General features: G+C 35.6%; 5 protein-coding genes across 10 annotated transcripts; 2 read left to right on the plus strand and 3 right to left on the minus strand.

The window, feature by feature from the left end:
- The first annotated feature begins 1,718 nt into the window (after positions 1 to 1,718).
- On the plus strand, positions 1,719 to 3,122 carry LOC144557557 (protein LURP-one-related 15-like). The gene is made up of 4 exons (XM_078306145.1): positions 1,719 to 1,945; positions 2,139 to 2,222; positions 2,364 to 2,585; positions 2,680 to 3,122. Exons 1-4 carry the CDS (start codon positions 1,760 to 1,762, stop codon positions 2,824 to 2,826), a joined length of 639 nt encoding a protein of 212 aa, XP_078162271.1. The 5' UTR covers positions 1,719 to 1,759; the 3' UTR covers positions 2,827 to 3,122.
- A 460-nt stretch (positions 3,123 to 3,582) lies between these two features.
- Positions 3,583 to 7,417, plus strand: LOC144557467 (digalactosyldiacylglycerol synthase 2, chloroplastic-like). 3 transcript variants are annotated; one of them, XM_078306055.1, is made up of 5 exons: positions 3,583 to 3,819; positions 4,178 to 4,495; positions 5,427 to 5,693; positions 5,796 to 6,151; positions 6,482 to 7,417. In XM_078306055.1, the coding sequence occupies exons 2-5, from the start codon at positions 4,211 to 4,213 to the stop codon at positions 6,978 to 6,980; spliced, it is 1,407 nt and encodes a 468-aa protein (XP_078162181.1). In that variant the 5' UTR covers positions 3,583 to 3,819; positions 4,178 to 4,210; the 3' UTR covers positions 6,981 to 7,417. The 3 variants fall into 3 exon arrangements, with proteins under 3 accessions (XP_078162181.1, XP_078162166.1, XP_078162174.1); XM_078306040.1 differs by having other exon boundaries at positions 3,613 to 3,753; XM_078306048.1 differs by having other exon boundaries at positions 3,638 to 3,819; positions 4,193 to 4,495.
- Positions 7,249 to 8,986, minus strand: LOC144557533 (expansin-A6-like). The gene is made up of 3 exons (XM_078306118.1): positions 8,842 to 8,986; positions 8,069 to 8,393; positions 7,249 to 7,976 (listed from the first exon to the last, which is right to left on the minus strand). Exons 1-3 carry the CDS (start codon positions 8,984 to 8,986, stop codon positions 7,661 to 7,663), a joined length of 786 nt encoding a protein of 261 aa, XP_078162244.1. The 3' UTR covers positions 7,249 to 7,660.
- A 1,188-nt stretch (positions 8,987 to 10,174) lies between these two features.
- On the minus strand, positions 10,175 to 14,071 carry LOC144557566 (Nucleotide-diphospho-sugar transferases superfamily protein). Its single transcript, XM_078306155.1, has 11 exons — positions 13,805 to 14,071; positions 13,625 to 13,695; positions 13,490 to 13,547; positions 13,315 to 13,421; positions 12,737 to 12,782; positions 12,404 to 12,538; positions 12,176 to 12,265; positions 11,934 to 12,059; positions 11,524 to 11,607; positions 11,194 to 11,258; positions 10,175 to 10,583 (listed from the first exon to the last, which is right to left on the minus strand). The coding sequence occupies exons 1-11, from the start codon at positions 13,889 to 13,891 to the stop codon at positions 10,397 to 10,399; spliced, it is 1,056 nt and encodes a 351-aa protein (XP_078162281.1). The 5' UTR covers positions 13,892 to 14,071; the 3' UTR covers positions 10,175 to 10,396.
- A 5,479-nt stretch (positions 14,072 to 19,550) lies between these two features.
- On the minus strand, positions 19,551 to 26,239 carry RCY1 (arginine-rich cyclin 1). 4 transcript variants are annotated; one of them, XM_078306230.1, is made up of 9 exons: positions 25,918 to 26,239; positions 25,680 to 25,833; positions 25,266 to 25,347; positions 24,742 to 24,882; positions 24,027 to 24,196; positions 22,827 to 23,097; positions 21,843 to 22,284; positions 19,952 to 19,987; positions 19,551 to 19,847 (listed from the first exon to the last, which is right to left on the minus strand). In XM_078306230.1, the coding sequence occupies exons 2-9, from the start codon at positions 25,829 to 25,831 to the stop codon at positions 19,783 to 19,785; spliced, it is 1,359 nt and encodes a 452-aa protein (XP_078162356.1). In that variant the 5' UTR covers positions 25,832 to 25,833; positions 25,918 to 26,239; the 3' UTR covers positions 19,551 to 19,782. The 4 variants fall into 4 exon arrangements, with proteins under 4 accessions (XP_078162356.1, XP_078162368.1, XP_078162348.1 ...); XM_078306242.1 differs by having other exon boundaries at positions 19,927 to 19,987; positions 25,918 to 26,238; XM_078306222.1 differs by having other exon boundaries at positions 19,952 to 19,990; positions 25,918 to 26,238.
- Positions 26,240 to 26,431: the final 192 nt, after the last annotated feature.

Here is a 26,431-nt window from a genome sequence, read left to right on the forward strand (position 1 = left end):
CGATTGCATCTCGGCGCACATGAGAAATGACGTAGATTTAAGTATCACTTCTGTCAGAATAGCTTGTGCACAAACGTACAACGGTCAGGTACCAGTGTACAATAAATTGTGGCGTGGAAGGGAGTTGGCAATTGCCCGCCAATTTGGTAGTTGGGAGGGGTCATATGCGCTTATATACCTTATCCTAAACCCTGAATTTGGTACAATTTCATAATTTCATAATTACTTGATCCTAAACCTGATTGGTACAATTTGGTACAATTTCATAATGCGCTTATACTAAACCTGATCCTAAACCTGATTGGGAGGGGTCATATGCGCTTATACGCCAATTTGGTACAATTTCATAATTACCTGATCCTAAACCCTGAATATATACCTTACTCCTACTCCTACTTTAAACTAAAATTTAAATTTAGAAAGAAGAAGAAAATTACCTGATTTGAAGGGATGAAATGAGAATTGATATCAAAAAAACGTAACTGTGGGAATTTATATGGTACCATGGCCGCTGCCATGGGTTGAGGCGTGGCTGCTACGCCCCAAAGCGGCCAGCCCGCTGCCCTCCAAAGCGGCCAGCCCGCTGGGCCTAAAGCCGGCCCAATATATTGGCCGATTCCCACCATAGCGGCCACGTTCAGGGTACCCGCTTCGCGCCAAAGCGGCCATGCTATTTTTATTAAATCCAGCCACCGATGGTGTTTTGGTTTATTTATTTTCTTAAAATGGTATATTTAAAAATTTCGGTGGAACAATACATTCTCTCAAAAATCAATTCTATCAAATGAGTCAACATTTTTATTTTTTTTATTTTTTTATTTCAAAGGTTAGTTTAATAATTGATCCGACGTGTTCCTGTTTTATTTTTTTCATCGAAAGATACACTCCGTGCATCATGATATTTACCATGTCTATCATATTGTAAAACCACGTATTTTTTCTAACTTTGAACCATAAATAGATAATGTGTATCATTTAACTGAGTAAAATATTCTAACAATACCATTGAGCAGGTCTTCGTGAGTTTTGTAATAAAATTAAGTAATTCAAATTTTTTGGCGTCTAGTTCAAATAGAATTGATGAATTATCAATATCCATATATTAAACAAACGAATAAGTAAATAAATAAAGTAAAAAATAAGATTGCCTCTTAAAATATTGTAGATTTTTTTTTCTTATTGTTTAAATTTGCTTAAAAATAAAAAAGTTCCGTAGAAGAAAAACTAACCTTAAATTCTCACGTATCCTTGAAAAAAAAATTAATTAAGTATACTAAGTACCTTTGATTAAAGAATTATATAGCAAGTGATCCAAGAAGAGAGAAATATCACACAACTGAAAGCAGAAATTTGTTTTCTCGCAGCAGTTTTTTTTTTTGTTCAGCCGAAAAAGCCAACTAGAATTAGTTGCTAATTAAAGAATGAATTGTATATCAATTAATTAAACTCAATAAATAAGGTATCTATTAAAGGAGGAGTAAACCGTCATTTAAAAAAAAATTCTCTTACCACTTCGCTGCTTTGAGCAAAAATTTGACTGTTAAAATCTAACCCCGTAATGAACAACAGCGGCTCGGTTAAAAGAAAAGACGTCAAAACGCGTGTTTTGCTTCTCTAATCTCTAATCTCTAGAGAGAGAGAGAGAGAGAGGTACAAGTAGAAGTGTAGAACTCGAACTAGTCAACTAGATCCATACCAAAGCCAAAGGGCAAAGGGCAAAGGGCAAAGGGGTCGTCAGTAATAAATAATTAATTTATAGATGGCAGCGGTACCTTTCCCCCCTGCCCCTCCAGCAGCGATGGCGTCGCCATTGCCGATGGTGGCGGTGGTGGGCCAGCAGTTCTGCGCGCCATACGTGGTGGCGCTCACCGTTACCAAGAAGGCCCTCAGCTTGTCTGACGGTGACTTCGTCGTCTCTGATGTCAACGGCGCTGTCTTGATGAAGGTACGCTACATACTAGCTAGCTACATCACCTCTTCAATTCAATTTTGCATATTTTGTTTACGGAGGTGAGCTCAGAGCTGATCCCAAGCCAAGCTCCATCCATCCTTGTAATTAATCAATCCAAGCACCTCCCAATAGGTGCTTATTGAATCAATCAATTTGCATATTGAAATGAAAATGAATTAATCAACAGGTGCAGGGCCGTGTTCTTAGCCTCCACTCGCACCGCGTGCTTTGCGATGCAGCCGGCGTTCCCATCGCCTCCATGAGAGAGAAGGTACTGACTGCTCTGCTCTGCTCTTTTTCCTCTAATTTAATTGCTTAATTGGTTAATTTCAATGACAATTTCTATATATTTTGAGAGAGAGAGAGAGAGAGAGAGAGATTAAAAGATGTTGGATTTTTGGTTAATTATCAGATGATGAGCATGCACAACACATGGAAGGTGCACCGAGGAGACAGTAGTGATCAGAGAGACTTGCTGTTCACGGTGAAGCAATCACATATGCTCCAACTGAAGACACAGCTGGATGTGTTCTTGCCTGGCAATGATCACACATGTGACTTCAAGGTGAAAGGGAGCTGGTTCGATAGGTCTTGTACCTTCTACCTCGGAGACACCAATACCATAATTGCCCTTGTATGTTAAGTTAGTTAGTTCATCACCTTAATTTCATTGATTCAATTTAAAGATACGCATGTTGCTTAATTTAATTTTGTTGATGCATGTGCAGATGAGCCGTCAGTACGAACTTAAGAATGTACTGCTGGGAAGGGACACATTTGGTATAACAGTTTATCCGAATGTGGATTATGCACTCATTGTAGCAATTGTTGTCATTCTTGATGCTATTCATAGGGAGCGTGATGATCATGAATAGATTTCCTCTTCTTTATTTCTTCGCTTCTCATCTTCTACTTGTATTGTATTGTATCAAGTATTGTATTGTATGTGGGCTGCAAGTGTTCAACAAATTTTGGAATATGTATGTAATGTAACTATGTTTGTGTCAAACATTAGATTTAAGGATTAGATTTTTGTCGTCTCGGATGTCGTCAGCCGATCAGCGGCGTCTCTAGATGTCAAAAATATGATGTAAACGCATGTAATTATCCATATCCCGTGACTCTTTTATTTTAAGAAATTATTTCTAATTTAAGTAGAATTAGGATATTCTTTAATTTTCTTTTTTAGAAGCTTGGTAGTGGAATCGTGGACATTCTTTAAAATTTATTGGATTCATTTTAAATTAAGAATTCAAAACTTTAAACTGGTCTGTGATGTATTTATATGTAATTTTTTTTAAAAAAAAAATCTGATTTAAATTTAATATAAAGTTGAGCAGTTTAAAAGTGATAAAAGATGATTGTTTTTTTTATCGCTTCACGTTATACAAAATTAATTTTAATTTTTTACATGTAAATACAGTATTATTGATGAGTTATATTAATTTTAACATTTTGAATTCATCATTTAAAGTCAACATCAGAAATTAGATAAATGAAAGAGAAAAATAAAAATGAAAAAGATAACAAGTAACCGCAGGCTGGGACAAGCCAACTAACAGAAAAAGACTCATCCGTCCTTGTTGTTCCTCTTTTAATTTAATTAATTACCAAAAGAAACGAAATATTCTTGCTTGATTCCTGTAACCCCCAATTCTAATTCCAAATCTCTCTCTCACTCCGTTTCTGATCCAATCAATCATCAAACAATCATCTTCCACCTTTGACCTCTCCACCTTTTGAAGAATCGAAATTGAAACCGAAATCTGAATGAAGAAGAATCGCCGTAACTCGGACGGACGGTGAGTCGGAGGAATCAGACAAGCCAGCCGCTGCTTCGTGTTTTCACCTAAAACGCTTTCAATTAGGTTAGCTTACAGATATCTCCACATATGTTATCTATCTAGGAATCGCCCGATAATTGGATGGGATGGGATGGGATGGGATGGGATCGGATGGGATCGGATGGGATCCGATCGGCGATCGGGGTAGATTTCCAAACCATGGTATTGGCAGCAATGCAATGCAATGCAATGCAATGCAACAGTGGTCTATTGCTAATTGTAATTTTAAGGGGCTTCCATTCACATTCACATTCACAAAACAATAGAATAGGCATCCTTCTCTGCTTCTCAGGAGCTTCATTCAATGTTCCTTCTCCCTACTTTCCCTCAAATTGCTTAGTTATGTTACTGCACTAAAAACGTGGTTTATTTATTGTTTCAGTCTCATTGTGGGCAGCAAGATTGTTGAAGGAAGATGACTAATCGCAGAAGACATTTTGCAATATTCACCACTGCTAGCCTCCCATGGATGACGGGTACCGCTATAAACCCGTTATTTCGTGCCGCTTATCTTGCTAAAGATGGAGACAGAGACGTCACCTTGATTATACCTTGGTTATCTTTCAAGGACCAGGATTTGGTTTATCCCAACAAAATCAAATTTAATGTGCCATCTGAGCAAGAGGATTATGTACGAAAGTGGCTGCAGGAAAGAACTGCCATGGTGCCAAGCTTCACCATTACCTTCTATCCTGGAAAGGTATCAACCTTTTTTTTGCTACACATCCTTCTCATATCTCGTCTTGTATTTACAACAGTGAATCCGACTCATTAAACTATTTTTTTTTTATTTGTTAGAAAGGTTTTGTTCTAACTAGAAGCAAAATCTGATTTGATTATTTTTCTTGTAAAGAGGGAATTATTTTTATTTTATGCTATAAGCATTCTTGGTACATAAGCAGACATTGTTGGGAAAGTTTGTGGTGAAAATTTATGGTTGTAGCCTGGAGCAACGACAATCATATTCCTGGTTTTTGGGAAATGCTGTTTCAAGCTGAAACAAAACCTTAGAATTCCTTTATAAGCTATGTTGTCAAAGCATTATTCCAATCCTGGTCATTATATTTTGAATTGAATCGATTTACATCTCTAAGATTTATTATTCTACAAATGAATTAGAACAAATAGCTACTACATATAGCAAACAAATCATTACAAATTCATTGTAATATCATCTTATATCATCTGGTCTGATGTTCAGGTGTGTCCTATTTGAGCATAAATTATCCACATTAGACATTGCAAATGTTAAGTACTTGGAAAAATTGTTCACAGTTCACTGTTTCTCATGCTTCTTAGTCTCTCCTGTTTCTTCTCGTGTGCATTTTCTGGCTGGTGAAAACAAAATGGCAAACAAAAGGAAATGGAGGATATTTTGTTGGGGCTGAAAATCTGAAGGAAGCGTCATTTGAATCATGAATCGAGTTTCTCCCCTAGTGAGTTGAATCGAATTGTACGATTTGAATTGTGAATTGGGAGATTGTAAATCATTGCTTGGAAGCATGTTTGGAGGCAACCCTCAAGCTATATCTGTAGCCTTTTTAGAATTCGAAATAGTTTCATTTAAATGGGATCACACAACTTCTAAAACTCAGGAAAAATAACCCATTTATCTCAAATTACTCTTGCAGTTTTCCAAGGAGAAAAGGAGCATCTTACCAGTGGGGGATTTAACTGAAATAATACAAGATGAGGTTGCTGATATTGCGGTGTTAGAAGAGCCTGAACACCTCACTTGGTACCACCATGGCCGTAGATGGAAAACAAAATTCCGCAAAGTGATAGGAATTGTACACACCAACTACTTGGCTTACGTCAAGAGAGAGAAGAATGGCTTCATGCAAGCTTTCGTCTTAAAACACATCAACTCTTGGGTCGTTGATATCTATTGCCATAAGGTATGCTTCTATCTATTATCATGATGCCGTCACACACCTTTTTATCGGGGAGTTTCTGAACACGGTCGATCATGTATGTTTTTTAATAATTTTGGAGTGAAGGTAATAAGGTTATCAGCTGCGACACAAGAACTGGAGAGATCTGTGATATGCAACGTACACGGAGTAAACCCTAGGTTCCTTGAGATTGGGAAGCAGAAGCTTAAGGAGAGAGAAGTTGGAGGGGAGAAAGCAGCATTTTTAAAGGGGGCCTATTATATAGGGAAGATGGTGTGGGGAAAAGGCTACACTGAGCTGCTTCAGCTATTGGGTGAGCACCAAACGGAGCTCACCGGGCTGAAGATGGAGTTGTATGGCAATGGAGAGGACTCTGACGCGGTCAAAGAGGCTGCTGCCAAGTTGAAGCTCGATGTCACCGTTTTACCTGGTCGTGATCACGCTGATCCTATTTTTCACGTGTATGCAAAACTTTCATTTACCCTTCTATTTTATATCATATTTCCAATTTCTGACTTGCTAGTGAAGACCACATTTTGAGCTGCCAATTGACAACTGCTGTAAAGATGATAAGAGCTGTAGTATTAACAACACTAAGAAGAAGCCAGCTATGTATAAAAGTGTATTCTTTCTATCCAAAAAAAAGAATGTGCCATTTTTACCTCGATGAGCGCCCTCAAAAAGCCTAGTCAGCAATAGAAACCGAGCAAGCTTTCCATTCATTTTGTTTCTAGTAATAAGTGATTGCAAGATTTTATTTGCTTTATATTTCTAATAATTAACCATTACAGTTACAAGGTATTCATAAACCCCAGCACAACAGACGTGGTGTGTACCACGACTGCAGAGGCCCTGGCGATGGGGAAGATTGTGATATGCGCTAACCACCCATCGAATGAATTCTTCAAACAATTCCCCAACTGCTATACATACAACACTGGCCCAGAGTTTGTGAAGCTGACCCTGAAGGCGCTGTCGTCAGAGCCGGTGCCTCTGACCGAGCAGATGAGGCACCAGCTCTCCTGGGAGGCCGCCACTCAGCGCTTCATGCGTGCTTCGGATCTGGATCAGGATGTCATTTACGAAAAGCCACTCAGTTCTGCCGTGACATGGCGCTTCATGTATGTTGCCCATGAGTGGAGAAAGACCTTGGAGGAGGCATCTGCCACGTTTCATAACACAGTGTCAGGAATAGAGGCAGCACGTTGCGCTTTCGGTGCCATTCCTAACACGCTTCAGCCTGACGAGCAGCAGAGCAAGGAGCTCGGCTTGAAGTTGCAAAGACTCTAGACTTTATTGATCTCTATCCTTCCCTTAATTCTTTATCTTTACTGGGTATTATTGAGTGTAAATTATCATCATGTAACAAATTAATTGGGGGTTTGTCTTGGCTTCTCTTGTCTTTGTCTTGGATTTAAATTCGGAGGCAACTTTAGGCAGGTGGTTTTTTAAGAGAATGTACCAGCACTCGCAGCATTAGCATTCTTGTGTTGCTTGCTGGGGGACTTCACTTTTTACTTGTATTTCTTTTCTTTTTCTTTTTTTTTTACCTTTCCAATTACCATTCATTCATTCATTCTTTCTTTCTTTCTACCTGTATTGTATTACTATATGTCAAGTAGCTTTATGTAGTGTGGATTCAAAGCAACGTGTTCTCTATGTGCTGGGGCCAGGGACTGGGCAATGTAACCTTTACCTGACCGTATGTTAACACATTATTTATTATAGGTGAGCTAGTTTTGTATTTGGATCATTTTTGTTCTCGTTCCTTGCCCCTCTTAACAATTTACACTGCGAACTCTTCATATCCACAGTTGAATCAAAGAGCTAGCTAATTAACTATCTAGTTCTTGGAAGAAAATAATATTAAATTTATTTATAGCTCTCCATCTTCATGCTCGTTAATCATTACTGGTTTTTTTTTTATTACAAATCATTACAATACAATATTTGGTAAGCATTTTTCTTTTTCAAAGAAGAGACCTGAAGTTTTTTCCTTCAAAGGTCTGGCCAAACTGCCAATTGGCAGGAACAATGTTCCAAGAGGTGGAGCTGTGACGGTTGCTGGCTGTGACCCGGAAAGAGAGCGACTGCCCGACTAAGACGGTGTTGGACTGCCAGTTCTGGCCCCAGTTGTGTGACATCGGCATCCAGTTTGTGTTTGACCCCTTCACACTGGCATGCACTATGTCCCCCGCACCTGCCACGTTAGTTACCAGAACCAGGTTGAAGTACTTGAATCCGTTGATCGTTAATCTCACTCCACCCGACTTTTTGCATGGCACCCTGCATGTGTTTTGATTATAAATAAAATCAAGTTTAGCTGATGATCTCATGCTATGATCATAATAATTATAGAAGGAGAGAAAGAAAGAAACCTGTGGTAGGTGACGGGCACAATGCCAGCCTTGTACTGCGCAATCTTAAGAAACATGGGCATGGAGAGATCAAAGTGTGGCCTGGGCGGGTTGCACCAACCGCCGTTGTCAGAGGGAAGTGCCCAATTCGGTGGACAGAAGTTGGTCGCTGTCACGAAAATGGAGGGGTAGCCGGCCAAGCAGAAGTGCCAGTTTTGCTGGTCCACACACTTTATCTCGAAACACGCACCGCAACTCAATCCATCATTGAACAAAGCTGTGCTCAGAGCCGTTGTCTCTACACCGTATCCTTGCTCGTACAGATTTCCGTACCCGCACGCCCCTCCTGAAAAGCAATATATTATCTTGCAATTGAGCATAATTATTAATTTTTTTATACTATCATTTTTATGCATTATTTTTTTGTTTTTGTTTTTGGAATGGGATCCTATTTACCTTTAGCATATATATGCTCATTTATAAGTTGCTAATGGTATTAATGAGATATATATTGATTGGTAGGAAAGAGGATATATAGATCATCCTATAGCTGGCAGCAATGTATATATATATCGACTATAAGAAAATAAAAAAATAAAAAATAAAAATAAGAATACGATGAGGATCAATTTAGAGCTACCAAATAAAATATTAGAATATAAAATTCCCATTTCCCTTTTGTCTCTATTCCAAGAAAAAATGAGTAAAATATATATGGTAATTAAAACAGTATAGTATGACATGAGGAGACGAGGATGGATAGGGAAAAATGCATGAAAATGATATGTATATACCCATAGTGCCGGAGGCGTCGCCTCCGCCGTAGAAAGTGGCGTGAGCAGTCTGCCAGGGCCCTCTGCCTTTGCCATACATTCCTCGTCCCATGCGTGCCTCTGCGTGACATATGGATATGAATGGCCATATCAATGCCAATGACATGATCACCCAGCTGCGCCGATACCCCATTCTCTTACAATCTCTTTCTCCTTCTTCTTTATTGTGTTGATTGAATTAATCAATTAATTAAGGAATGAGAGAGGGTCAGGTGAGGTATATATATATAGTCTATGTATCTATGTATCCCTTGTATTAATTATATGAGATGAGATGAGGTGAGATGAGAATGTATTTATTCGCAGTGGAGGTGATTAATGCTCCCGGTCCAGAAAAAGTAAGAGAGGGAAATTAAAGGAGAATTTCACCATCTGCTAATCAATACTTACCTTCACATAAAGAAAGCGAAATTGATTAATACCTACACCAGATCCGATTTTCTGAAAAATCAAAATAGAGGTTACATTTTGTTAAAATGATTAATACCCGTTTCGTTAAAATGAAGCAGACAATTTGTACATTTGTAACATATTTTTTTCTCCATATATATGAAAAAAAAGTTCACGGACTCAAAATCCATTCACACTATGTTTTCCTTGGCTCTCATAATCCATTTCAAGTAAATTTTTGCATATATGAAGTTTGAGGTATGAATATTTCAGAGATTGGGACTAGGGTACTGCAATCCTAGCTAATCCTAGAAAGAGTAGTATATATGAAGTTGGAAAATTTAGATTTTTTATTTGTACGAGGAACGGAAATATACAAGGGGATGCAACAGATAGAGAGGTTGAAGTGTGAAGTATAAGATTGAGAAATTAGCAAGGAAGGAAGACGGTAGAGAAAGGGATGGCTAACCGTATGACTAGCTAATTGATGGTTTGTTAACTGTAATGTGCATAGTCGCATAGATGTTTCTACTTAATTTGTATTATCTCCAAATGCATGCATCAACCCAGTAGTCTTTCTTTCTATTTGTCTCTCTCTGCTCATGCTAGATCTGTCTATATATAATTCATATTTGCAAACCAACCATGTGACACCTACATATCCAAATAACAAAGCCATTGGCGCTGTCATTACTACAGACTTGTTCACTTCTTCTGCCGACTCTTATTTCACATTCTATGCTTCAATTCATAGATGCACTACATCTACATGGCTATCATTTTGGGCTTCATTTTGACTGCTGGGCCATAAACTGACTTATCGGCCTAGAATAGATACATCTAAACAAAATCAAAAGAGAAAAAAAAAAAAAAAAAATCATCATTGTCAAGTTACACCACAATCTGACTTCTAACCTCTTCAATGCTGATAATCTATATTAGTGTTACATCAGTTGTCCTTCAAAAAAACAAAAAGGACCATAAAACAATTACCACAGTTGCCAGAATTTTATTGGTATAAAACCTTTTGCAAGCTATCACCTAAATCCTAATGGGAAATCTAAAAATACAACACATTGCAAACAAAATTCTAACATGCTGCAGAAAGTAGGAAGTGGCCGCGTGTTTACAAGTGAATTTTCCAAATTCCAAGCCCATATCCTACTCGAATCAACACAAGCTCAAAAAGCATGTGAACAATACTCATAAGCCGTACTTTTGATCCAGGTATTTCTGTCCAGTTAACTGCCACCTCAACCATTGGTATGCGGAGATGTTTGCATAAATACACAAGCTCAACATCAAAGCACCATCTGCATTCATAACAACTTTTTCCATCAGAATAATCATTATGTCATAAATATAATTATTGTTTTGATTTGACGATTTATTTTAATTCTTTGTCAGTGAGGCAGAACTTTTTCAGATGTATGCTTCATGAGAAATCTTTTTCATTTATACAGGTCGTAATGCCAATTCAAATTGGTAATAAGTTCATGGTCACAGATACCTAACATTTAACAAAAATATGCATTTCATATTGGACTTCAAACTGATGACAGAATATCAATTTAACTATTAATTTATATACCTGACAACAATGTTTCAGTTTATTTTAGTTTACAGATATCCCTTTGAAATTTGAGTCCTTAAATGTGCTTGGTAGACAAAAATATCATGCCATTTTTTTTTCCCTTGAAGAAAGTGTCAATAGTTTCTGTTAAGCAACAGAAACTAATAAGCCTAAAAAAAATCCAGTACTAAGAACTGTCTGGAGTCTAGACACTTTCAACTAAACTGAGGAAGCGGACGTCAGAAAAAAGTGGTGAGTAGCAATCAAAGGAACTTGAAAATAAGATAATCCAAGAAGTATCTGTAATAAAATTTTATAACACCAGGTGATATTTTAAACGAAAAAATCACCTTTTTAATCTCATATTTGTGAACAATTTTCGTGCAGCTGATCTTGTAAACATCTTAAAGCCACACTGTAGAAGTAAAGGCAAATCATGTTGAAAGAAGTTCAATATATAAATCAGGATAATAAAGGTGTCTCGGCAGACAACCTTGACATTTCATTTTGAATGGGATTTACACCTCACAGTATCCAGCTAATTTGTCAATAGCAATTAACTATTGAAAGATTAAATCAAATATTACATTTGCATAAACTGCCAGTTCCTGTGTAATTAGAATAGGGAATAAAAAAAAGTCACAAAGGTGAAATATAAAGTTTGCACATGACAAGCATACCTGTGTATCACTGATACCAGGTCCTGCTGTTAGTAAGACCAATAGATGAAAGCCTTTCATCAGAAGGTTCCTGTACCACTTTCTCTGAAATAACAAGATTGCAGTTATATAAAAACTAATCAAAATCACCTCCCAAGTTCTGTACAACATGCACACAGAACTTTTTAGTTTCCCCATTTTTGACCGAAAACTCGGTCTCTATATTTCTTGTTTGTGATGAGCTTTCCTTTTGTTCAATCTCCATCTTGAACTCCTCATTTTTGTCAAATGAAATTAACCGAGTCAGACCACGAGTTGAATGAACAAAAATGAGAAATTCTGGTGACAGAACAAAACCAAAGAGTTGAGGACTTGAGATGTCATTTCTGAAAAAATATTCCAAGAGGCTGTCAAGGAATAATATAACAAACCGTTGCAATAGCCTTCTTCTCCAAATGAGCACGGGATCCAAACACCGCAATCTCAATGTCTGACAATCTCGGACAAGAATCAGGAGTCGACTCAGCTTTCTTCACATTCTCAGCAAACATTTTTATCTGATGGTTAATAAAAGAAAAATAAATAAATAAATAACAACTTGTTATGAGAAGCAAAATCATACAAGTAAAATCAAAATATGACTACTCCGTGAGTGAGTGAGTGTATATCAGACCTGGGACTCGAGCTTTTCCAGGTCAGTGAGTTTGGTTGCTCCATCAGCATCAAGCATTAGAAGCAGGTTGCCTCTTGAATGGAGCATTCCCTATTACAAATGGGAAAATAAAAATCCGGCATTGGTCATACCAGTAGCCTGTGTATAGAACGACACATTTGCACTGAAAACTAAATAAAAACAAAACTAGAGTGATAAAGTCACGACGATAATCAGGATCGGACTTACTTTTCTGATAGCTTCTCCTTTTCCATGGTTTCCACCAAGGAGCAGGACCCTTACATTGTCGATTTTGTACTTTCTGACATAGTCAAATGCCACTCTTGAAGTATGGTCTCGACTTCCATCATCAACTATTAACACCTGCACAGAATAAGAAAACTAGAACATCATTTTTATTGCTTGTCTTATTATATATCATTTTGTGATCTTGCGTTCATAGATTTGTCCAAACACGAACTAAAGGACAAAACCTGAAAAGGTTAAATCATCACAAAAATTTTAAGCAAGCAAAAATAGTACTCAATGGATGTGCAATGATATGATTTTTGTTTCACAGACCTCATAAGAAAAAGATTTTTCTGCCGCCAACCGTTGCTGCAGATAGCTTAAAAAAAAATAATGACAAGAACAATTTAGAAAAAGAAACAGTAAATTAAACAGATAATGAAGCAATTGTCGTAAAATAATGCTAACATAAATTTCTCATATAAATGCGAAATTATTTGATATGAATTCTTTGGAAATACAAATATGTTGTAAGCAAACCCTTATTGTCTTTCCTATACTATCACAACCTAACCCAACCTAAAATAACCTGCTGAAGCAGACATTGGAACCAAACAATACTGTATTAATTGAACGATAGAATGAATTAAATTTAACCCGGACAAAAGTACCACTAGAAATCTGATATGAGTTCTGTACCTATCCAGAAACCTAAGTAAACTTCATCTACATTTGCTGTAGAAATAGGCATGTTTGTGACAGTTAAGCATCCAAATTTAAAGCATGAGGTCAACACTAGAATTGGTATCATGATGATGTGTTTGAATTTAGCATTAAAGTTTGGTATTTTACATGGATGGTGTAGTAATATTAGGAGTTTGAGGCAGTAAAAGAAGAGGGAGTTGAGTTACTTGAGTGTTTCGTCAAGAGTACTGGGAAGCCTGTCTTCCTCATTGTATGCAGGAATTATGAGGGAAAGGTACTTGTCAGCTGGATCAAAAATTGAAGGACAAGGAACCTAAAACAGACACTTAATTAGAAAAGCTAATGAATAATAGAGGAGGGGAGGATGGATATAAAAATTACCTTGTTCAGGGAAGAGGGGTCCTCAAAAAAGGAATCAGAAGCTGCACTTCTCTCAATACTGGAAAGAGATCGAAGATGAATTAATTAATTCATAGAATATTATAGATTAAAGAGGAAAGAGGGGGCGGGGCTTACGAGTGGGAGCAGCCAACTCGGCGGATGTACTCCAGGAAGAAAGCGGCGACAGTCAGCGCGGCGATCAGCACCTAAGAAAGAGAGAAAGAATGGATTTGATTTAATAAATAAATAAATGAAAAAAAAAAAAAAGAGAGAGAGGAGCAAAGGGGGCTAAACGGAGGGAATGGAGAAACGAACGAGCAGAGATAAGCTGAGGACCGATGAAAGCAGCAGCTGCAGATTGGAATCCGCCGACGCCGACGCCAATCCCCACGAGTAAATCATCGTCGTCGTCGTTCCAGAACACAACAAAGAAGGAAAAACGAACGACGAAGACCAGATCAGGGAGACGAGAACGAAAGAAAAGCAGCTGCCACAGCAGTAGAAGCAGACGGGAGCTATCTATCAGCTCCGCGCTCCCGGGGACAGACCGGAAGTTATCTATCCGCTCTCTTCGCTGCTACCAATTACTAAATAACACATTTTTAAATTTGAATTTCTCAAATCCAAGTCACATATTCTGATATATTACACCCGCGTTGCAACGAAAATATATTATAAGATAGAACATTAAAATTGAATAAAGAGACGAATATTAAATAATATTAAAAGAAACAACATATGACCGCTTTAGTTCAATAACCTTCTATGAATGTCATTTGCTACAGATAACGAAAATAATAATGTAAGTTTGTTTCCTTGAAAAATATATATCAATTAGTGATAGTGCAAACAAACACACACACACACATATATTTTAAAGCCTGATATTATTAGAATAGTTGCATAAGAATTAAATTACTAAATAAAAAGATGAGTGGATATAAAGAGGTGAGGAGGCAGAAATTTGGGGTCCTTATTTTATATTAAAATTGAAATAGATATGAATAGAAATAAATCTGGCGTTTATCATTTATCACATTGAAATATTATTTATTCGTAGCAATTATAAAATTAAAGTATAAATAATCCGTTTATAATATTTTATATGAACTTATGTGTGTCGTGTGAAGAATCAGAGAAAATAATTAATACAAGAAAATAAAATTTCAACGTTGGCATTTCTTCCTAAATAAAATTAGATGCAATAAATTAATGATTTAGAGAATCAAATAAAAATATAAATAAAGATGACCACTTCAATAATTTAGGAAATAAAAATCATTTACGATTTTATTTCTCTTTTTTTTTTAAAAGCAATATAATTTTCAATAAAATGTGTTACCAAAATAAATATAATCTTTATTATATTATAAAAAATTGTAAGTATAGATAATTATAAATTAATTTTTTGGAATGCTAAGTGATAATCTAAGTGATCAATAAGTTAATAATCTAAGTGTCAATCTATGAATCGACAATAAATTATGTATTATTTTGGTTCAGACATTTCCTCGAACACAAAACAGCATTAATATATACATTGTTCAATAATGTTAAGCAAAATATAGTTTTTCAACCAAATAATAAGAGATAATAAGAGGGACACAGAGAATTAAGAATTACCAAGTTAATTTGAAAAATAAACTCTTGATTCTTGATTTTCTCTGGACCGTCTGTGTAAAAACAAAATTGAAAAATAGGAAAATAAAATGGGGTGATCTGTACTGCACAAAAATTTTATCTTAATATATAAATTTTCTAATAGATGGTCTATATAGAAACAAAAGAGAAGTAAGGAAAGTGAGAAATAAGAAAAAGAATTAATATATTGCTATTTTTTGTGTATGTTCAATTTTAATTGTAACGCATCGTGTGCCATTACGTATGGTGAGTATGTTCTTAACTAAATTTAGACTTCTACATATTATTCAGATGTATTTAATCAAAAGAAGACAAATAATGTGATCAGAGAGTTGAGATTAAATTCGAAATTTCATCTTTCAATCATAGCCGTTGGCGGATCGGATACCCAACGTGTTTAATAATGAAATGGATATCCTGTTAGATATGTGTTCTAAAAGTTATCTTATGTTGATCACTTTTACATGTTATGTTTATGAATTGGATGCTACATGCATTTTGTTCCATGAAATTTATGTTTATCTATAGAAGTGTTCAAGAAGATGCTCTTGGTCTTGAACCATAGAACTCTATATGATGACAAACATAAATCTCTAAAATGTTCACAGACTTGGTTATTATCATGAAACACTAATATACCATGATAAGTTTGTCATGTTGATTAAAGTACATTGTAGTTCTATAAATGTTGATAAAGGCTTATCGTTTAATAACATGAGTATATGAAAGGTTTCATATATTGAACAGACCTAACAAATGAAAATATTATATGGGTTATGTTAGTGTCATTAATATTTTCATTGTGTCTCAGAATTCTAAGATATGAGATGTATTTCTTTTTCACATGAGAAATATATAATGTAATTAGTATTAAAAGCTGTTTATCATAAGTGGTGATAAAAATATTAGTTCCTTGTATATAACTTGTGCGGGAGAAAGTTATATGTCAATAGTATCATTGCCCCTCATTTATAATGAGTGATGATATTTTGTGGGCCCCTTGGTAAAGTAGAATTATAATGCATGCAATATAACTGAAGTGCAGTTATATATTTATATAATTTACTTAAGAGACCAAGAAACGAATATAATACAAAGATGACACGGTCCGACTTTGTATATTATTCATAATATCATGTGGCAAGGAATAGATACAAGTAATGTTATTTGTAACGTTACTTTAAAGGATCATGTATTGTAAAAATGATACTTTACATCTATGTTATTTGGGTAACTATAATGTATAGCTAGAATACCGCTTATAGTTTATGGTAATAAAATGTTTTATGCCATTGCCAACATAACACAGATCCTCCATATAGGTCACACCAACTGAACGAGAAACAAGAAGGATATTTTATTTATATGATGTATATTGTTTCATATGACATGAAATAATATATATGTGATAAATAAATATCATGACTGCTTAGAACGAAGATAAATTTATGAGAAGTGTGCATGTATATTATTTGGTATAATATGGTGCATATTTTATAGTATAATATACATGACACATAATTAATAATGTGCAAAACATTGTTATAACATAAGTTTATTAAAACCCAAAATGAATATGAGTTGAGGATGGTACTGTAGCGCGCACTGTAGCAGCGGCTAGGGTTGTCTCTTTTATTAAAGAGAATTATACTAGGAAGGTTACACAATGGAAACCCTAGTATATTTGTATATAAGGAGAGGTAGAGAAGGTATTCAATAAGTAAGCAAGCAAAAAAAATTCTGAAATTTTTTTTCTTCTCTTCCTCTCCCTCCTAGCCGCCATCCCTATTCCTTTCATATTATTGGTTTCTCTAATGAGAAATTATTAGAAGAACAAGAAGGGTTATTAACTAGGTTCTAAGCTTAGATTAGATTAAGATCTCTAGTAAGGTCTTTCTAATCCTTGTTTAGTTCAAGGTGAACACTAGGAGGCCATTTCGACAAACGAATGTATCCAAGAGATCTAGAAGAGAATTCGACTTCTCTCTATTTATCAAATTGACATTTGGTAGAGATATATCCAAATCACTTTTAGTAAATAGATTTGTGATTAATGAATGAGTAGATATCCATTTGCATACATTTGAATTGTTTTAATATAATTAGCATAATAAAGTAGATCCGTAGATGCTTGTAAGAAGGTTAAAATTTTTGAATTTATTGCCTTGCCGCATCATGAAATCCTTCAGATCCACCCCCCTTAATTTATAATTTATAAAGTTTTAACACTTTTCGTCTATGTCATGTTATTATTATTCTTTTTTTATTTATTATGATTGAAAGATTCATAATTTTTGTGCTCTTTTTCCAAATAAGAATTATCATTGTTAGAATTTAATTTATATTTAAATATATATTATTATTTTAGACGCAAAGCTTGAGAAATTTTAATTCTAGCTGTATTAATTAACTTGCTTGACGAAATAAGTATATATATATATTTATTTATATCCTGATCCTTTTCAAGTAGTTAAAAACTCTTAAAATTCTCGTATAACTTCAAATTTACTGGATAATTTTGACAAGGAATCCTCTTAATATTTTTTTTTAATGTTTTTCAATTTATTTCAGCAAAGTCAAAGCCTGTTTTCAACGCATCAACTATTCCAATCGATGAGCTGGACAAGGAATAAAGGAATCCTCATTAGCTCGATGAGACGTGGAATTAGAGGTGTTACTTTTACCCGATTACCCGGATCCGATCCGAAACCGAACCGGATCTGATTCGGAACCGACCCAGATCCGATTAATTTGGATATGATATGGTTTAAAAAATATAACTGGTTAAATTATGGGTACAATTACAAAATTAATAATTTAATATCCGACCCGGATCCGAACCGGAACCGATACTATAATGGGTAGGATATGGGTATCATTTAATTATCCAACCCATAACCGAACCCGACCCGATACCCGTATAAATACCCGACAAAATATATATTAATAACTCTGCATCAAGTTTTTGTGTTAGATAATATATTTCAGCTGTGCTATAGCTTGGTAAAACTTAACCAGGTTTATGCTGTTGTTTTACACTAGCTTTTTAATTACGGCCTTAACAAGCTTGGTTCTTCTGTGCTATATTTTACTAATAAAAAAAAATTCTGCTCATATGACTAATCTGATATATGATATTTCCAATTCAATTTGCTATGTTTATACACACATGAGCTTCAGAATCCGCTTTTAGCACAGGTAACAGAGTAATTGATGACAAACGAGCAAGTTTGAAGGCATCAACAATTGAAGCTCTCATTTGTTACAGCGATTGACAAAATAGTAATTGAGATAATGTACTTGCAAATGTTGAATCAATAGGATAGTATTTTTTTTAATTTAGATAGATAACTAATAATTTAGAGTTATTATTTTTATTTTGCTATGTAGATTGTAGCATGATATATTTCATTATTTATGAACAAGATCAATAGTGTAATTTTTATTTTGCAACATTTTTTAATTTATATTGTAATGATTTATATTATATGAGATGTTTAAGAAATTATAATTATATTTAAATGTAAATAATTTCTCAAATGATTTGGAGTTGTGACCTATATCCGCTCTGGATTCGGAACCGCCCCGTATCCGAATCGGACCCGATAATCCACAAACAAGTTATGGGTATCTATCTACCCGGAACCAAAAGACTGGACCTGAAATATCTACGAGTAGATAGGTATCCGGATCCGAACCCGACCCGGTTTGAAACAAATAAGTATATGGATTGAAGTTCGGACCCGAACACTTTTAGGGTACGGGTCCAAATATAATAGAAACCGGACCCGACCCGACCCGATAGCACCTCTATGTGGAATAAGACAATTAAAAGTGCGTGACATCTCCATTTAAAATTAAATAACATATTGATCAACAATTTTTTTTTTAATTTTCGCACAGACTGCAAAATCATTGATCAATAAAACTTCTAAAATAATAAAATAAAAGATATCATTATAACTTTTAAAATAATAAAATAAAAGATTAAATAATTAAAAAGAGAAAATATTATTTTTATGACAATATTAGATATAATAGTATTTCTCATGAAAAAAAAATTGACTATTTCAAAACTTTACGTAGGCGCACAACAAATTTTCTCTATTTAGTATGTAATTTTTCATAACTACAATTAAAATTGCACATGTAATAAGCAGCCACTGCTAACTTTTTTAGGGAAAAAAAACGCTCTGAGAATCTTTTTGTTTTTCCTGGGAGACGCTTTGGTCGCGCTATAATTCAAAATTTCACCATATTCGTGCCAGTTTTTAATTTTTTTTTTATTTGGAAATGCTAGAAATAAAAAATCGGGAAGCTACACAATAAGATCCCGACGCGCTCGTACAAAGTATAACAGCATGTGGGGTACGGTTCAATCAGTTGATCATCAGAAAAATATCGGACAATCAACAAAATATTTTTGGCAATAATTAATATGCAATATCTTACCTATGAGTGCTAGTACTTCCTGGCATCCTGGGGCACATATCAAGAACCAAAAAAACAAAGTTTTATATTAGTTTCAGGTTACCTACCAAATCTTGGCCTAAATAAATCACTCTCCAAGTCCAAGGATTGTTTTTGTTTGGGGAAAGGAAAAAAGAATTAATCTAGTTTACACAAGCAACAGTTATAAATATCACGGGTCATTAAGGATGGCGCCTGTGTCGGTCCTTATCACGTGATGATTGTGAGCGGTAGTAGTCACCTGGATCTGAAAGGGAGAGCAAAAACATTTGTAAATATTCCGAAATTTGATGGTAATTATTTGAGATTAGAAGGAAAGGACTTACGAGACTACAACTGACGATAACCCACCTCTTGATGACTGACGCCTAGACCCATCGGAGTGTCCTGCTTCAACAAAATAGAAAAACACAATACATATTTTATTGACTGTTAATATTTGTAATATGTGAGACTACTAGCTTGTTGATCAACCATTCTAAGCATAAATTGCTAATTAATAGATTATGACAGTATATCCAGCACCAACCTTTGGGGTACAAAGGAGAAAAATATACTGAAACAGGTGCAACTTTGTTTTCATCCCCAACTAATACGTCATTAAAGAGAAAAATAAATTAAGTACACACTACAAAAATGCCAACCACGTGAGCTCAAATCCTTGTCACTAAATGCATAAGTCCAGATGCTCTTTTTACACTGAGAACTGTCAATTAAGAAAAAACTTGGATGGCTTACCTACAAAGAGAGTAAAATTTCACCATGCTTTTAATTTACTGACATTTATCTGATCCCAAGCATGCTTAACAACTCATTTTCTTAAGACTAGTTTTTACTTTTTCTTTTACGCCTTATCAAGATTATTTTTTAGAAATAAATAATCCGTTTCAGTTGGAAAGAGAAGGGAACCTTTGGATTTTCGAAAAAGGGATGGAACCGCACCATTGGTGTTGGTGTGGTTCCACCATTTTTCCTCTCTGCCACAACAGCCACACGAAATAACACACGAAATAGGAATATGATAGTGGAACCACACGTACGGTTCCACCCTTTAAAGAACCACACAGCGGCTCTGGATTAATAAATTAACTCCTTATCTATGCTCTTCAAATAAATAAACGATCAGGATTAATTGATCTGCATCTGACTGTCCCACTTCCTCACTTTTCTTCATCGTCTTACTCCCCCACTTGACACATATCTTATTTTTTTTTTCTTGTTTACAATCCCTAGTTACCTTTTTGAAAAAAGAAGGCTGGAGAGACTGCAAATTTTCATAGTCCAACCGGGTTTTTTGTCTCCAAATCCACCACCTGGCTTCTGACTTCTGAACCAAGCTGAAAACTCCCCTTCCCTCTGAATTCTGAACCAAGCTGCTTAACTCAGCGGGCATTAAAACTGAACTGAAGGGATTACATTGTTACATCACGAGGATATATGAATCGGGGAAGTAAATCCAACAATTGAAAATTCTTTCCTTCTAACCCTATTTGTCAAAATATAAGAAAACATAATGTCTTGAGAGTTGGAACACGAGATAAAAGATGTATCATTCAAAGAAGAAGGAGAGCAGGGATAGAGAGAAGATTGATTTAAGGTTCCAAAATTTTAAATTCTTGCCCTACACTGATTCTATTGTACAAATTCTTCTTTCTTCCTCCTTTCATATGCTTCCTCTTATATTCGTCACTGTAAACTGCCATCTAATATCCCTAATTTCTGAGCACTTGCTCAGGTTCAATTTCTATTAAAAAATTAGATGAACTCACACTTTGATTATAAATGGGTCACGTGGGGGCAAGATGAAGACGAAAAGTGAGGGTGGGAAATTCAAAGAGTACGGATCAATTGATCCTGATCATTTATTTAACCCAAAGGCTGGGACGGTTACAGTCAAAATGGGATTTTCTGTGGGTGTGCTTTATAACATCTGGAAAACACTGGAACCGTATCAATGGTGCGGTCCGACTCAGGTGTCCATGTCCTTTTTCGAAAATCCAAAAGTTCCTTCGCTTTCCAGCATAAACGGATTATTTATTTCTAAAAAAAAAATCTTTATCAAACTATGAAAATTTCATATTTGCCCCTGACAACACCAAATATGGTATCAGAAAATGTAAATTAAAAAATATTCATGTACAACGGATCTAGTAATTTCAAATTTTGGAATTTGGAATGGGGTGAGTTACTACAACTCTTAACCATTATAAATGTATTGAGGTACATTGAACAAAAAACATACCTGAGCTTTTATCTCTGGAGCGCTGATGGCCATGGTGACGATGTCTCCTTTCCCTTTCTCTTTCCCTATCCCTCTCTCTCTCCCACTCCCTCTCCCTATCTGAATCCCTGCCCCTGCTCTCTCTATCCGAGTCCCGGCCTCTACCGTCTCTCTCTCTATCTCTATCCCTATTACTACCCCTGGATCTCTCTTTTTCTCTATCATATATTCTATCACTAGCAGAATCCATCTTTTCACTCTTTGATTTTTCTACTGGGTCTTCTTTTAAATCGTTCTCAGCAGGTGTGAATTTGCCACCCTCATCATCACTTTTCTTAGATTCTCTTGAGCTCTCTGTTCCTGCTTTCCCAAGCATTTTATTTGATGAACCAATTTCCTGACATGAGACCAACAATGGGTTTGGGGTATTGGCATCATCAGTACCAACCTTAGCTGGGCTTTCCTAGATAAAAGGAAGGGAAATAACAGCTTTAACTGGGGCAAAACAAAAAATCAATTTACTATCATTGCTCAATACTAATACAACATTAATACAAATTTGACTTTGCTTCAATTTATCCCATTAAAAGTGACAAGAATGAGTTACATAAATGATCTACAGATTCATGCTATTTTCATTTTGATCCCTGAAGTTAATACTTCTGCATTAGGATTTTTGGCATTGATATATCATTACAGACTGACATTTGATGAAGCAAAAGGTATTTTACATGATTCCTATTATAACTATGAATGAAGCTTATGTAACAAAGTCTGTAAAATCCAAGTTAACATTGCCACAATAGCATATTTCAGTCAATGCAATTTCAACTCCTATTTAGACAGAGATATAAAGATAGAACAAAATTGACACCCTCAAACTTGAAGATCATAATAAAAACCTTCAACTTGGTTAAGCAAAACACACGCACAAACGAGATTTCTTGACTACTGTTATATGCACTGAAATAACAAAGTTCAAAAAAATACAAGGCTTTTTCAGACCTTAAATATTTGGGGCTCAGAAGCCTTGTTTTTGGTAACAGAGGTGAAAGAATCGTCGTCTTTAAAAACAGGTATGTACTGAGCCTTGGGAAGGCTGTAGAGGTGCGCAAGAAGCCTGCAAACTTCCATTATACTGGCTTCATCGGCATCGAACACTGTCCACCATGGCGGCTCCTCTGGAAGCGGGAGCCCAAATCTCCGTGCAGCTGCGTAGATAACCCCACATGCCACTACCTCACTCTTGAACTGTACACACAGGGTAGTACGCAAACTACAATGAATGAAGTGCAAAAACATTAAAAAAAAAAAGTAGCACGAGATTCAAAGGATTACATAATAGGTGATACATTTAGAAGTTCAACACAAAGCTAATATACACAAGGCAATGATGTAACATACATCAGGGAGGAGGTAGAAGGATCTGTTAGATGTAACTGGCACTGCTATTGGCTGTGATATAGCTGTAATGTCAACCTCCATATGCCTAAATATGTTTATTTCCAAATCTCAAATAAAAATAAACATTTGAACCCATTTTTTTTAAAGATCCAAATGCAATGTAGACTCCAGAGTACTGATGAAGTCTTTTCTCTGCAGTAACAATGCTGGTCATTCGTGCTTACAAGCACAGATAAAATACTCTAAAAATGCAGGACTTCTTCAAAATACGCTGGTTGCTGGACTAGACATCTATAGTTTGGGAGTTAATTTCATTGTACCATCAAGAATAATAATTAAAGGCTCTTACCATTAGATAGCACTATGTTCTATCTCTTTAATGTTTGATGTCTCTTGGGTCGTGCAATATCTAAATTGAGGGATGGAGTATCCTAGGGCTGTCAATGGATATCCGAATCTGATTAGTCATATAAATTAGTTAAAATAAAGTCATTATTCTCTATTGTATATTTATAATATAAATAATTATATTAACTTGTGTTATGCACGAATTTCATTATTTTAAATCTTTCAACTCAAAAAAATCTAATATGATCTGAATCCGATCCGAAATTCAGTATGATAATGGATATTGATCTGCATTTGTATCCTCACAATTATTCGATATGGATCTGCATTTGGATTATATGAGAATCCGATCCGAATCTGATCCATTGACAGCCATAGGAATCCAGTAGTATGATCAATCACTAAATCTCAACAAAGACAGATAGGACAAGCTTTGCTACAAGAAAAGGATACCTATCATTGGCAAGATTCCAAGCTTGTTGTCTCAACTCAAGAGGTGCTTCAAGTGTGGCCAGATAATTAGATATGAACTTGTGAGGATGTTCCACATGGCAAACAAAACCCATCTCTTTTAACAAATGACGCTCTGTTCTAATGAGATCCTTCTTCAGGTCATCATAAATCTACATCAAAATAAACAAACAAACACACTATATTAAGAGTAGCGATATGACTCTCAAATGCATATTGGTCGAAAATAACTACATGGATGATGGGAGGTTTGTAGGTTACTGGTTATTAGAGGTGTTGACAATAGGAGATATGATCTGGTGAAAGTATTTAATGGAATGAGAGAGATATGGAAAAAGAGAGAACAAACTCAATACTCAAACAAACACCAAAAAGAATGATTTTTATCATAAAAATAATTATATAATTGAAACAAATATTACATTGGGGTTTGGGGAGGATGGAATTAGTCAAAAACCTCAAGGCCAATATAGTGCATATATAAATTTCACAAAATTGGCCCCTCTTTACCTCACCTTCCTTCTTCCATTGATTTACAGGGGGCATGTATGACTGATACATTCTCATGTTCAGAGAATTATATGTTCATTTGAAATGAAAAATTACACAATTGGATGTAAACAAAAGAAAATTCCCTCAGAAAAAATAGAGAGAGAGAGAGAGAGAATGAACCATAGCATAAGTTTGATAGACAAACCTTGCTGCCAAGATCTAAAGGCTGTATAGGCAAGTTCTCCCTCCTACATTCCATCCTATGAAAAACAAGTACTACATGCCTTGGTTTTCTTGGGTTCTCTTCCAACTTCGATGCCAGCCAAACACAGCTTGCCGCAAGCCTCTGTAGTTTGAAGTTCATTTTATAAAAGTTAAATACGCAAAGTAGGCAAATATGGACGTACTGGTCTGGTCCAAGGATTAAACTTGAGAATTCAGTACCATTTATATGGGGTAATGATTGGCAAACTCAGCATTTTTTATGAATTCACTTTTCAGGATATGAGGTGCTTGATTGGAAAAACAGTGAATGGTTGGCAAACTCATCGAAATATGGTACAAGTTAAGCTCACACTAACCAGCTAGTCTCCATACTCCATCAGTAACAGACCTAAGCAGTACATATATCATGATCAGACACCAAGCATTTGCACATTTCAAAGCTTTGGGGCCCTAAAAAATGCATTTGAGAATTAAAAAAAATGGATAAATCTAAAACCAATTTACCTTGGCACTAAATCTAGCAAACGACTTCTTGCAGTAGAATCGATGAAATAAAACCTGGCCTGTAGCCATAACAACTTGCGGTCTATTGCTTGTCAAGAAATCCAAAAATAATGGCATTGTAATTGAAATACTAAAAATGAGAACCCAAAAAATAAAAAAGAGTTGCTCGGCACTAGACATCACAATATAATGCTAGATATGTGAACCTACCTGCACAGGACATTAAAAAATATAGCAACAAGTGCCGACAATATTTTCCCTTTATGACTCTTCCTCTGGATTTACTGCGTCTAATTGCAGTTATGAGGTCAAAACTGACATGGTTATGGTTAGAATTGGCTTTAAGGGAGACTCAATTGCAACAACAGTTGATTCTTCTTAGGAAATGAATAGAAATGAATAGATAAAGGATACAGCCTTAAAAGAATGCCACTCTCTTGTATGAGATCACAGCCATATATCCTGAGAGTGGTCTCGGTGTCTTCATCAATCCCATCCTTTCTAGAGGGAGAATTCTTCAATTGCTCGTCAGTGACGTAAAAGGTGTCTATTGCTGTGTATATCATCCCTGGTAAAGAACAAAAACACATACATGTCAAATTGCAATTAAGGAAAGAACCAGCTTTGCAAATTAAGGAAAGAACCAACCAACCTCTAAACAAACGAGCCACAAAATCTAAAGTTAGGGCCTAGGGAGGGAGCGGAGAGCTTGATTCAGAGTTAGGGTTTTGCGCGCAGGCGTGAGGGAGAGGAGGAGCGTAGTGCTAGGGTTTTACTTTGCGCACCCCGCGAGCGAGCGGAGGGAAGGGGAGGGGAGGGAAGGGAAGGGAAGGGAAGGAACCCAAACCGCAGCAGCTTCCAAAATCCAAATCCACCGTGATCGGAAGCGGAAGCAAGGGATATCCCCCAAAACAGGAAATGGAATCCTTTTTCCTCTTTCTTTCTTTCTTTCTTTCTTTCGAGTTGGAGTCGGCGGATCATGCGGTCCACTACTCCACTCTTGTTTTGTCTGCTCTGCTGTCTATTTTTATATATTTTTTATTTTTAAAAATATCGGAATTAATAGCTCCGATCCAAAATTCGGAATTAATGGTTCTTCTGATTCAGAGTTTTAATATATATATATTTTTTGAATTTTAGATTGGAACCGTTGTTTTCGATATTTC

This window comes from Carex rostrata, chromosome 1 (genome assembly GCF_964058835.1).
Source record: "Carex rostrata chromosome 1, lpCarRost1.2, whole genome shotgun sequence".
NCBI lineage: Eukaryota > Viridiplantae > Streptophyta > Magnoliopsida > Poales > Cyperaceae > Carex > Carex rostrata.

Coding starts and splice junctions, on each gene's coding strand:
- RCY1 (XM_078306222.1), bottom strand. CDS start 25,831: ATGATATACACAGCAATAGACACCTTTTACGTCACTGACGAGCAATTG. Junction 24,197..24,741: donor CTTTAGATCTTGGCAGCAAG/GTTTGTCTATCA, acceptor ATTTTGATGTAG/ATTTATGATGACCTGAAGAA. Junction 23,098..24,026: donor TGGAATCTTGCCAATGATAG/GTATCCTTTTCT, acceptor CATTCATTGTAG/TTTGCGTACTACCCTGTGTG.
- LOC144557557 (XM_078306145.1), top strand. CDS start 1,760: ATGGCAGCGGTACCTTTCCCCCCTGCCCCTCCAGCAGCGATGGCGTCG. Junction 1,946..2,138: donor ACGGCGCTGTCTTGATGAAG/GTACGCTACATA, acceptor ATTAATCAACAG/GTGCAGGGCCGTGTTCTTAG. Junction 2,586..2,679: donor CCAATACCATAATTGCCCTT/GTATGTTAAGTT, acceptor ATGCATGTGCAG/ATGAGCCGTCAGTACGAACT.
- LOC144557467 (XM_078306055.1), top strand. CDS start 4,211: ATGACTAATCGCAGAAGACATTTTGCAATATTCACCACTGCTAGCCTC. Junction 4,496..5,426: donor TTACCTTCTATCCTGGAAAG/GTATCAACCTTT, acceptor TTACTCTTGCAG/TTTTCCAAGGAGAAAAGGAG. Junction 6,152..6,481: donor GCTGATCCTATTTTTCACGT/GTATGCAAAACT, acceptor TAACCATTACAG/TTACAAGGTATTCATAAACC.
- LOC144557533 (XM_078306118.1), bottom strand. CDS start 8,986: ATGTCATTGGCATTGATATGGCCATTCATATCCATATGTCACGCAGAG. Junction 8,394..8,841: donor CGACGCCTCCGGCACTATGG/GTATATACATAT, acceptor ATTGCTTTTCAG/GAGGGGCGTGCGGGTACGGA. Junction 7,977..8,068: donor GTGCCCGTCACCTACCACAG/GTTTCTTTCTTT, acceptor AAACACATGCAG/GGTGCCATGCAAAAAGTCGG.
- LOC144557566 (XM_078306155.1), bottom strand. CDS start 13,891: ATGATTTACTCGTGGGGATTGGCGTCGGCGTCGGCGGATTCCAATCTG. Junction 12,060..12,175: donor TGGAAAAGCTCGAGTCCCAG/GTCTGATATACA, acceptor ATTAACCATCAG/ATAAAAATGTTTGCTGAGAA. Junction 11,608..11,933: donor AGAAGAAGGCTATTGCAACG/GTTTGTTATATT, acceptor TTGTTATTTCAG/AGAAAGTGGTACAGGAACCT.